At 29.6% G+C, this 12332-nt stretch overlaps 1 protein-coding gene across 1 annotated transcript in view; it reads left to right on the forward strand.

The window, feature by feature from the left end:
- The first annotated feature begins 256 nt into the window (after nt 1–256).
- The window catches only part of LOC100206122 (WD repeat-containing protein 36), a 44481-nt gene continuing 32405 nt past the window's right edge, over nt 257–12332 (forward strand). The window contains exons 1-4 of the mRNA XM_065811398.1: nt 257–493; nt 3924–3951; nt 7803–7903; nt 11721–11835. Of these exons, the coding sequence (XP_065667470.1) occupies nt 332–493; nt 3924–3951; nt 7803–7903; nt 11721–11835 (406 nt within the window). The 5' untranslated portion in view covers nt 257–331. The remainder of the gene's footprint in view (nt 494–3923; nt 3952–7802; nt 7904–11720; nt 11836–12332) is intronic.

Below are 12332 nucleotides of genomic sequence, written 5' to 3' on the forward strand. Positions count from 1 at the left end.
TAAGTTACAACCTACGCGGGTTACAACCTACACAGGTTGTAACGTCATTGATGGCATCATACTCAAATAGCCAACAGTTTGGCTTCGATATTTAGGCACTTACTGAGGGTTTGGGTTCAGATAAGTACTATCTAGATACGTAAGACTTTTTATAGAGTAAAAAAGTTTTTTTTCATTTTGTTATTTATTTTTTTCTTCTTTTTCTAAAAAAAACAACAAACAGCGTGGTTAAGTGCGGAATGTTTCAGCATTCCGCATTTTACCTTAACATAAACGGTAAATATGGTAAAGCGAAACGCGGTAAATTAAACACGTGAGTAATAATATAAACATGGTGAAGTATACTTCTAATGTAACAAAAAAAGAAAGCCAAATCTTTGCTCCTTATAGAGCTGTTGGTTTTGTATCGAATCACATTCCTTTAAATTTAGAAGTGAAAGGCACAGAACACTTTGTAACTACAGTTGTTGGAGCTTCTTTTCATATTTATAATGTACGTAATTAGTCTATTTTTCTTTGGGTGAACTTTACATTATCACGCGCTAAATTAGTACTTTCAACCAAGTTTGGTTAATACTTTTATGTAATTTTTTGAAAATTTAAACCCGTTTAAAAAAAAAAAAAATCTCATAAACAGCTTTTTTATTATTTCATATAGCTAGGCCATAGAAGCTAGGCATAGAGTTAATTACAGATATGGTTAACTTTCCGCTTCCATGGAGCGGTGTTTTTGATTATTGTAAGTCCAACAACCTTACAAAGTCTAGTTCCCATTCTCTTCTGTACATGTCTGATACATTCCAATTTTATGATCTAAATATTCAAATCTTTGTAAGGGTCACAATCCATAACATCTTTAAAGGAGGAGGTGTCACAAATCTCCTTAATAAATCAAGTTAATTTTTTCAATTGAGCAATTAAATATCTTGACTGCCCTAGCAGATTCTATTGCACCCTAAAAAGCAACATGGTTATTATGGCATTGATGGTTTGCAAACCATTCTGAATATTCTGGTGTTGCCTTATAGTTTCCTAAGAGACACAGCAATGGCAAAGTTTTGATAGTACTTCAATATCAACACATTTTTTATCATTGTTGTTGTTACTACTCCATTAAGGAAAGAATATCCTTGGGTTTGCCAGGTTCCATCAATGGTAACACATTTTTGTGTTGGGAATCAGAGTCATACTGGAAACTTTCATGTTCAAGCAAGAAAAGAATCATTCCATGGTTTCAAATCCCATACCAATCTCTTGCGAGGCAACAATATTTCTAATATTTATTTTAAATGGTTTATGTATTTTTAAAACTTCCTCTTACTCAGGGTTTGTGGTAAAAAGCTTCTCTTTATTCAAGCAGTATTTCAAACAATTTTCTCTTCCTGTTATAAATCTTCTTATTCCACTTATCCACAATTTAAATTTAATTTCAAATGGGTTTGCCATATAAACAAAATCAATAGTCCTAAAATTCACAGCACAATACTTTTTGAAACAACTATCACAGCCTGATGTAGTTGTTTTCAACTTTTGACTTCAACAATTTTCACCAACAATAAAAAAAAAATTTGACTAGTTATTGATCTAAAAATAAGTCAAAACATTGGTTGCTCTGTGGATATTCTGGTTGCTATGGGCATTTCTAAGGATAAATTTTTTAGTTATCTAAATATAACAGGTTATTACTTTTTGCATTTAGTTTATTTTTAATCCAAAATTTCTGAGACTATTTATAAGTGATGAAGGAATAAAATGAGCTTAAAAAAATCTTTATAAAACATAAACTTTCATTAATTGAGGGTTCAGACATCACATCTATGAAATATACATGGCTCATATAATGAAAGAAGTTTTTAATCCAACAAGTGGTTCCAGAAAGAAGCCTTGTGTAGTTCTCCAAAATCTATAGTTGCAGATTTACTAAGATTTATAAATTTAAAAGAATTGTTAAGTTGGCTAGTCTCAAATTGTCTTTTTGGCCTGGCTCATTACTATTTAAAATTGTCTTTTGAATAGTAATGAGCCAGTACTCAAAATAATTGGATAAATTTATCCAATTATTTTGAGTACTTTCCATAGAGGTGATTACAGGTATGTTTGAGTTTCTGTCATTTTTCTAGGAGCTGAGTTATCGAACTTCTTATTTAAACAGCCTGGAGCTCATCATGAAGCAAGATTAATGGCTGATTTATCTACTTGCGTTTATTCAGATGACTCAAATATTAATAAACAATTCTTCCTTTTTTAATTTTTGTGACGCTATTTTACATATATTTTTCTGGATTATATTTTGAATTTAATGACCATATTATATACTCTTCTTGTCATCCCAGAAAGCAGGTTAATCTATTGTTAGACATCTGAGTATTCTAGCTTTAGTTGCTGAAGTTATTTTTAATTTATACTCTTTTACAGCTTGTGGTCCAAGTAATATTCTTGTCACAGTCTTAGAAAAGTGTTTTTTAGAACTCTCTGCTCATTAAGTTATTTAACAACTGCTTAACTAATTCTCATATTTCTGCCAGCTGGAAAATGGTATTTGTATTTCTTATTCTTAAAAACTCTAGATATTGCTGTGACCATCCAACTGAGTTCTAACTATTTTCTTGCCATTCTTCTTACTTTTATCAAGTTTTTAATTAATAAACTTAATTTTTAATCAAGCATCCCACGCATTTTTTTGGACGGATTTTGATCCTCTTATTTTACTTCTTATTTGTTAACCTTCTATTTTGTAACCATACTAACAAAAAGATTCTATCTTGTAATTATACTAACAGAAACATCCTATCTTGTAACCATACATGTAATCAGTAATCAGTAAACTACCAATCAATATAATCAAAATAAAACAAACTATCATTGTAAAAACCTGTAAAATTGTTGAATTCATTTGAGATTTTGGATACCGCTTCAACTGAACATAAATTAAAAGAATATAGCGCTCCACATTAAATGGGAAAATCCTTTACTTAACAAAGAAACTTTCCATTATAACATTAATCTATTTAATTAAAATGACAGTTTGTTTTATTTGGATTATATTGATTAGTTAATTACTGATTTATTTTGTAATTATTTTATTGGTTTATTAGGTATACTTTTTTTTGTTAATTCACCTCCCCAAGTCCGAGAAGGGCACTACAGAAGAGGAGGCTACTTAATTGTGGTTATAACCCTCTCTCAATTCTATAAGATTGAGGTCAGCAAATTATATATAAATATATATATATATATATATATATATATATATATATATATATATATATATATATATATATATATATATATATATATATATATATATATATGTTATAGTAGTTCAAAAAACAACATTTTTGAAAATTATAAATTGGCACCCCCTTAATGAGTTTTATATAATAAAATAACACTAGATTTAAAAATTTTCTAAACAAAAAATATTTATAGGAGTTGCTAAACATTAAACGATTATATAAAAAGTTTTAGAAATAGTTATCATTTTAAAATAATTTTAAACTGCTACAGTTTTATTATTAATAAAACTGCATGGCCGATGTCACAGGTTTCAAAGTGGAGAGGCGCAATCGTTTCTAAAAAAAGTACTCTATATAAAGAATTTTCTAAAAAAAAAAAGGTCTTTTAGAAAAAGTGCCCTCCCTTCCCCAGTGTTGTCGCCCCTGTAATGTTAGTTGTTAAATTGATTCTTTTTTTATTGGTTCATATATATATATATATATATATATATATATATATATATATATATATATATATTTGTTAAATTTTTTTAAATTTAAATTTTTAAAATTTTTTCCAGGTGCTTTAGTGTTGCTTATAAATCTATATTATTAACAATCGAAACAAAAATAAGTAAATCTAGTGCACATGTTTAAATATTTTTTGTTTACATGAATAAGTTAAGAATGTGAATTTTTTTTTTCTAGGCTGGAAAGTTAAATCTTCTTTTCGTTGGTTAGTTTTAATATTATACATTTACATTTTTATATGAACACTAGATATTTTATATTAATTTTTTTGTACTAAGGCGCATATAGTTACATATTTGTCAACTTTTTTGACAACCAGTTTTTTTGTAAAAATATGAAGAAAAAAAACAAAAAAAAATATAAAAGTTTGCCTTAACTTAAACCCTCGATGTAGTAATTTATCTCTTGCATTTTCTCCCTTTATCAGTCAATGTGTGTACTAAAGCCCTCAAAGTTCCTTAAATCAGTTAAAAAAGTTATATGAGTGGTCAGGAATACACAAAGAAATCACATGCACAGAATTGCAAAGTAATTTTTTTTTGTTGGGTTTTGTAGGATATGTCTGCCAAACCAAAGTATTTATCAGACAAATTGTTCGGAACAAAAAAGTTACTAACCAAATGTTACATAATTCTGTTGCCATCTAACTTGGTTTCTACTATCCCATGAAATATTAGTACAGTTTAGTGTATTGATATTTCATGGTGTAGTGGAAAAAAATTATTACTTAAGTTATACCAAGTTAGAGAATAATTGCTTTTTATTCAAATTACCAGCTTTTCTATGATTTTCAACCAATTCTATAATTTTGTTTCATACTGCATCATCAATTAGATTTTGTATATAAAATGTAATACAAGTTTTAAATATGTTTTTATAATACATTTGTTTTACCTTTGTAAGTATCTGAAGATAATTTTGATGAGTAAGTTAAGACACATCTTCATTCACTCAGCAACATTGTTTGTAACCTCAACTGTTTTAATAAAATGTTTTATATTTAAATAGTTTCCATCTTTCTCCCATTCTAAAGGAATGAAATATGCTTGGCTTATGGCTTAATAAAGTGGTCTGGTTTTTCTAATATCATCTTTCAAACTAGGAGAAGTAATATCAAAAGTACTAATTTTTGAGTAAAATTCTGTTTATTTAAATTCTTTATATTTGAAAACATGAAAATAAAAGATGTTTATTAACACTTTAAAAAAAAACTTTAAATAATGATTTAAGACCTAATATAGTGTTGATTCTAACCTGAAAAATTTATAAACATTACTGGTAATGGGCAAAGAGCCTGTTTTTAAATCTTCTAAAGGATATCCAACCTTTTTTATCCAAAAAAAAATTTTCAACCATTTTAAGTATTTCTTATTTGTAGACTTTTTTTTTTTTAATTTTTAAATTAATTCAAAGTCTTTTTTTTTGGTAGCATTCTCTTCATTAATCTTTTACTTTGAATTACTTTTAAATGGAAATCAAAACAAAATGATCATATAGTATTCATCAATAAGTTTTTTTATTTAATATAACATAAATGATAACAGCATACTAAATGTTTTAATTAATTTGTTATATATCAATCAGACAATCATCAGATTGATAATAGTAATAAATAGTATGTTTGTTTTGTTTTTATTATTATATGCTTACAGAAAAGCATGTATATCATTAAACTGTGTGTAAACCAGAATATAAATGCATGTGGAATTTTCTTCCATTAGGAAATTCAATAATACAATAAGAAAACAAATGTATTAAAACTAAATTAAAAGGGAGAGGCATCAAAGTAGAGGTGGCCTTCCAGTTTTGTTCAGAAAAAAAGGGGCTCATTTTTTTTCTTTTAATTTTACCTTTTTATCAACTTTTATCTTTTGTATCTAAAAGTTGTGAAAAAGATGAAACATCAAAAATGAAACCAAAAAGAGAAAGTATTCATGAACAATTTTTTTCTTTTTGCCTTATCGACACAAAATGTCTAGCAACTCTTCTTTTAGTGCTTCAGTGACAATAAAAGAGCTACGAATTTGCTTGTTTTGGTTACGCAGGTAAGTCTTCAGAAGTTTCATTCTAAGAAAAATGCATTCTACACAAGCAGCACTGGGTGGGAAAATCAAACTTGATAACTTTTGACAGTTTTAATGTTTTTTTACATTGCATTATAATGAATGAAATTTCTATATAACTTTACTAGTATGTAATTATGACCTGTCTTGATGTATTCATGGCATAAAGTTTTAATTTTTGTTTTTATAATCTTCAAATCAATACTTTCTTTGTATTTTCTTTCATACTATTAATACTTCAAATCGATACTTTCTTTTTATTTTCTTTCATACTATTAATACTTCAAATCGATACTTTCTTTGTATTTTCTTTCATACTATTAATACTTCAAATTGATACTTTCTTTGTACTTTCCTTCATACTATTAATATTTTCTTTGTAGCTCTTACACTTTTAAAACAGACATATCCTCACTATTTTACTATCGTAACATCCATACTTATGTCACCTCTGATAAGATTTTTCATTTTTAAACATATTCTCTTTTATTGTATACTCTTGAGCCCTTAATAAAAAAAGGGGTTTGGGGGGAGGGCGTTTAATAATCACTGATAAAAGCAAAAACTTTTAGTGTAAACAGACATTAAAAATCTCTGACCTAGTAAATCTTGGTTTGTCAAAAATGAACTTTTGGTTTATTTCTCACTAAAGTATAAAACCTATATCAGCAAATTAAATCCTATTAAAATTATGATAAAACAGCTGTTAGAAAATCTGCATTTGACCACAAGCCACAATAGAATTAAATAGTTTTATGCGTGTTTTGTAAAAAATATTAGTTTAAATTTATAAACTGAATTTTTTTTAAAAAAATACTTATATTGTAACATAAAAAAAATCCCCTCCCCCCTCCTCCCTCTGTTTATAAAATCTGAATATATTCCCCCCCCCCCTTCCTCTTTATTAATGACTCGAGAGTAACATCATACATTAGTTATCAGCTTGAAAAGAGATTCTTTCAAACTATTATCTCAACAAGTTGTAAAAATAAACAATTTTTCAAACTTTGAAAAATATCTCAGTTCAGGATTAGGATCATCATGATCACTCTGCTAATAACCATAGTAACTAGTAGAATCCATTCTATCCTTTACCTCCACAAATTTCTTATTTATCTTTGTATGGAATACTTTTGTCATATTTGGGCTGATTCTTCTAATAAGAATTCTTTTATTTATCTTTTAGATAAGGTTCTAAAATGAATTTTGAATGTTGTTGAACTTGCTCTAACTGCCAAGATCTCTGTCCCTTCTTTCTAATCTCTTTCTCTTTTCTACAAAATACTACAACAATTACTTCAATTATTTAAAGTCCAAGACCTCTTAACTATTTTATTTTTCATATCATATTGCACCCACAAATGCTGCTATCAATAATGTTTGATGCAACAACCACAAGAAAGAATATCTGTAGGGTTTCTTGTAGTCACTACATAATGTCAAAACCTAATGGGGAATTAATTACAAACTTTAACTTATCAATTTTTTATAAATGCTTCATAAGTTTAAATAAAATTCTTAGACTAATGCAGATTAAAAATTTCACATATATTTAAATTTTTAAGTTCATTTTATTCTGTTGATAACAGAGACAAAACCATTATGAGCAGTTTTATTTATCCAGAACTGGATTTTAAAGTGGATTAAATTATGAGAAAAAAATACCATGCAACAAGTAGTATTTTTTAAAACATCCTGAAAAATTTGTTTAGTGCTTAAAAATAAGTCTATTTGACCAATTTATATATCAAAGCGGTTTGAAGTTCAGTTATCTTTTTTTTCTCTCTCTCTCTCTTTTTTTACTGTTGTTTATCTTTTTTGCTGTTTTTAATTATAAGAGAAAGTGAAAAAAGCCAAAATAATAATTATAAAATATTACACTTAGAATGTTTCTTTAAAAGCAGGAATAAGTATATATTTTTTTAGTTATAACTTTATGTTTATGTTATAATTATTTAGTTAATTACGAGTATGTATTTAATATCATTTTTAGGAGAGCCTTTAACAGAGCAAATTGCTGCAGTTATTTCTGTTAATAACACGCACATTGTTGCTGCTGGATGTAATGTCTATCTTTTTGAACGAGGAAAAACTGTAAGGGTTTTTATTTTGAAAATCCTATAAATGAATTTGTTTTACATTTTAAGAATAATATTACTAATAATATTACTAATTTACAGATGGTGTCTTGATAAAAATACTCATCTTGGGCAGATGTTAAATACATCCGGCTTGTAGAAGGCCTCCTAGGCAAAGACTTAAGGGGTAAACAGATTCTATCTGTTGACCAGCCTCGCACCCCTTCATCTATTAGGCTGGCGCAGATGTATTTTTAATACATTGTTTCCAGTTTAGGATGTTGAATGCTGGATCTTCTTGACTCAATGCATGGGTTTTGCTTGTGTCTCTGTTTTTATGACTAGGCAATGCATTCTATTATTTCCTAATGAGGGTACAGCTCTAAAACTCAGTTTTATGGTTATGCGGCTGGCTGGTAGTCAGGTTATCTCGAACTCTGTCGTAGCTCTCAAAGAGGCTGATTCCATCAATAGCTGAAAAATATCAAAGTATTAACAGTGCCATGTTGCGCACGGATAGTTCTCTGTTTGTATTTTTGGAGTGCATTGCCAAGGCCACATTTAGAGCCCTTTGTTAAAGCTTAGGGTTTATTATTAGTAATGAGGCAATTGCTTGGGCTATTAAACAGCGTACTGAGTACTATCTATGCTTTGAGTAAAGTTTTTTAACAAATTTAAAAATGAATAAAGTACCAAAAACTATAAAATACAAAAAACCATCGTCATCACCAAGTTCTCTAAACCTATCATTCACTAATATTCGTGGTCTTCGAAGTAACTTTTCTTCTGTTGAGTCTTTTTATCTCTTGCAAAGTTCACCAGACCTACTTGCTCTTTGTGAGACTAATTTGAATTTGGCTCTCTTATCTTGTGATTTTAGTGTTGATGATTATCTTCCTTTAATTCATAAAGACTCCAATAGTCACATGCTAGGTCTGGGCATTTACATTTGTAAGAATTCACCCATTTGTCAGGAAATTAGGTTCAAATCCACAGACTATTCTTTTATGTGCTTTTATTAAGCACCACTTCACTCTATTGCCTTTCTCTTTGTTCTATACCGCTCTCCTTCATCTCAAGACTGCACTCTTTTTGATGTCATTTCTGATCATATTGACCAAGCCCTCTCTCTTTATCCATCAGCTAATGTTGTTATTGTCGGTAACTTTAATGCTCATTACACTGAATGGCTTGGCTCTAGTGTCAGTGACTCTGCAGGCATTAAAGCCCACAATTTTTGCCTTTCTCATTCCCTAACTCAAATAGTCAACTTTCCAACTCGCTTTCCAGACAACCCGAATCATTTACCCTCTCTACTCAACTTATGTCTTGTTTCTGATCCTAGTCAGTACTCAGTTTCTCCACATTTACCCTTAGGTGCTTCCAATCACAGTTTGATCTCAAAATTATTATCTCATTCTTCTTCATCACCTGAATCCCCCTATCATTGTACCTCTTACAACTACCTTAAAGCTGACTGGAACTCTTTCCGTGATTTTCTTCGTGATGGCCCTTGGGTAGAAAGCTTTCGTCTTCCTGTCGACAAATGTGCTTCTTATATAACTTCGTGGATTCAGGCTGGCATGGAATCTTTTGTTCTCTCTGGACGATTCCAGGTCAAGCCTCACTCTTCTCCATGGTTTTTCATCACATTGTGCTGCTGCAATTACCAATCGAAACCATTACATCCATATCTATTAGCATAACAATTTTCCAGAAAAGAGACGTCTGTTTATTACTGCTAGAAGCAATTTTAAAAAGGATTTGTCTAATGCCAAAGCCTGCTATTCTTAGATCATGAAATCTCGTATTTCATCACAAAAATTAGGCTCTTGTGACTTCTGGAGAAACTTTTAGATTCAGTAATAATGGCAAATCTGGAATTCCACCTCTCTTGTATGGTTCAGACTTTGTCACCTCACCTAAAGACAAAGCTGAATTGTTTGCTAAGAACTTTTCATCAATATGATCTCTTGATTCCACTAGTTGCGTTCTACCTGATATAGCCATCAAACAGGTTGATCCATTGCTTGACATTTGTATAACTCCATCTTCTGTATCTTAAGTGATTTCCTGCTTAGACTCTTCTACAGCTTGTGGCCCGGACAACATACCTGTTATAGTCTTGCAGAAGTGTTCTCTGGAGCTGTCGTCTATACTTTCAAAACTATTCAACAAGTGCTTATCAGAGTCTTGTTTTCCAGCCTGCTGGAAAGCGGCATCTTTTATCCCTATTTTCAAAAATTCTGGAGAGCAATCTGATTTGTCTAACTGCTGTCCCACTAATCTTCTTCCTATAATAAGCAAGATTTTTGAATCTTTAGTTAACAAACACTTAATTTCTCATCTTTAATCTAATAACTTACTTTCTGATCATCAATAAGGATTTTGATCTTCTCGTACCACAGCTGATTTGCTGAAAGTAATAACCAATATCATTTATTAGATAAAGGTGGAGAGGTTAAGGACATCACTTTCTTCTTATGGTGTATCTGGTAATATCTTTAAGATTATTGAATCCTTCCTTTCCAATCGTAGTATAAAAGTTGTCCTCGATGGACAACACTCTTCTTCTTATTCTGTACTTCAGTCCTCAAAGTTCAATTCTTGGCCCTATACTCTTTAATTTACATTAGCGATCTTCCAGATATTCTAACATCTAAGGTAGCATGGTTCGCTGATGATACTACCATTTATTCTTGTTATGATAAGAAGCCAACACTCTCTGGTTGCTTGAAGGGGGTATTTGAGCTTGAAAAGGATCTCACTTCTGCTACAGCATGGGGCTCACAGAGGCTGGCGAACTTTAATTCAGATAAAACTCAATTTTTTTCAGCCAATCATTATCGCAATAATTTAGATCTTCCTATATTTATGAACGGTAATGTACTCGATGAGTCATATACCCTTTATCTTCTAGGATTAACTCTTTTGATCTTTCTTGAAAACCATATATCAAATGAATTGCAAAATTAGCATCTGCTAAAGTTGCATCTCTTTATTGAGCTCGATACTTTCTTACTCTGGATTCTATTCTCTATCTCTTTAAATCTTAAATCTGGCTTTTTATGGAATACTGTTGCCATATCTGGGACAGATCTTCTAATGATGCCCTTTCTCTATTAGACAAGGTGCGAAATTGCATTGTAAACATAGTTTGCATAATTGCGTAGTAAACGTAGTTTGCAGTTTGCATAATTGCATAGTAAACATAGACCTGCTCTTGCAGTCAACCTCCTACCATTATCACATTTTCATAATGTTGCTTCTCTTTCTCTATAAATATTTTAATCTTTCTCTACAAATATTATAATGGGCACTGCTCTAAAGAGCTAGCGCCTTATGTGCCATCTACTAAAATTTATTCTTGTGTTACTTGTCATTCAATTAAGTCTTATCCTTTTTCTGTGGCTGTTCCTAAGTGCTCCAAAAACTCTTATTTGTCTAGTTTTTTCCCTCGAACATCAGTTCTTTGGAATTTGCCTCCTTCATCTTGTTTTCCTGATTTAAATAATCTGTATTCCTTTAAGTCGTCTGTCAATCACTATCTTGGTCTACAATCTTCATATTTTTTCTTCCAGTAACTTCCAACTCTAATTAGTGGTTGCTTGCAGCCTTGTTGGAAGGGTAGTTTTTAAAAAAAAAGGAGTAATTCTTTCATTTTAAAATTAACTTAGTTTTGTATAAAACATATCAGTGATATTCTATCAGCCAGATTATTACCTATTATCAATAATGTAGCATAATATGAAATCTATCAATTCTATTATTTATAGTAATTATATCAATGTGCTATAATAAAAAAAGGATTTTATCTTTCATATTTTTTGTAGAAAAAAAAATATGTTGAACATCAATCTGATGTATATTCTCTTTTATCTCTTGGTGAGCATGTTGTTTCTATTGATTGTTCCAACACAGTTAATGTTTGGGAGCTTGAAAATTTAGGTTAGTCTTTATTTTCAATCTTATATTGAGGGATTTATTTTAAAAGAGTTTGTAAATTCAGTGTTCAGATTTTTCTAAATTATAAACATTGATTTATAAGCTTTGAATAAGTTTCTTTTATGAAAATCAAGTTTGCAAGAAATAAAATAATAATAGTAATAATTTGAAGAACGTTATTTTTTGAATATTTTGATACCTGGCTTAGACAGATACATTAAGCAGACAAATCTACTCACCTTTTTAAAACGATCATTAAATTGTCACTTAGTTTTACTTGTTGTTTAACTCTATGTCATGATTACTAGCTTTTCTCAAAATGTCTGATAATTAGATATTATACTAGTTTCCCTAAAATAATGTGACCTATTTGTGACTAAATCAAGAGTTATTTGCTGTATGGATATAATATTAGAAATGGTTCTTTATAATAATTAAATGTGCTTGTTTAGAATAAAACCATTTTATCTTAATTTTTTTATAGATAATACAAGCCATGC

This window comes from Hydra vulgaris, chromosome 12, assembly GCF_038396675.1.
Source record: "Hydra vulgaris chromosome 12, alternate assembly HydraT2T_AEP".
Lineage (NCBI taxonomy): Eukaryota > Metazoa > Cnidaria > Hydrozoa > Anthoathecata > Hydridae > Hydra > Hydra vulgaris.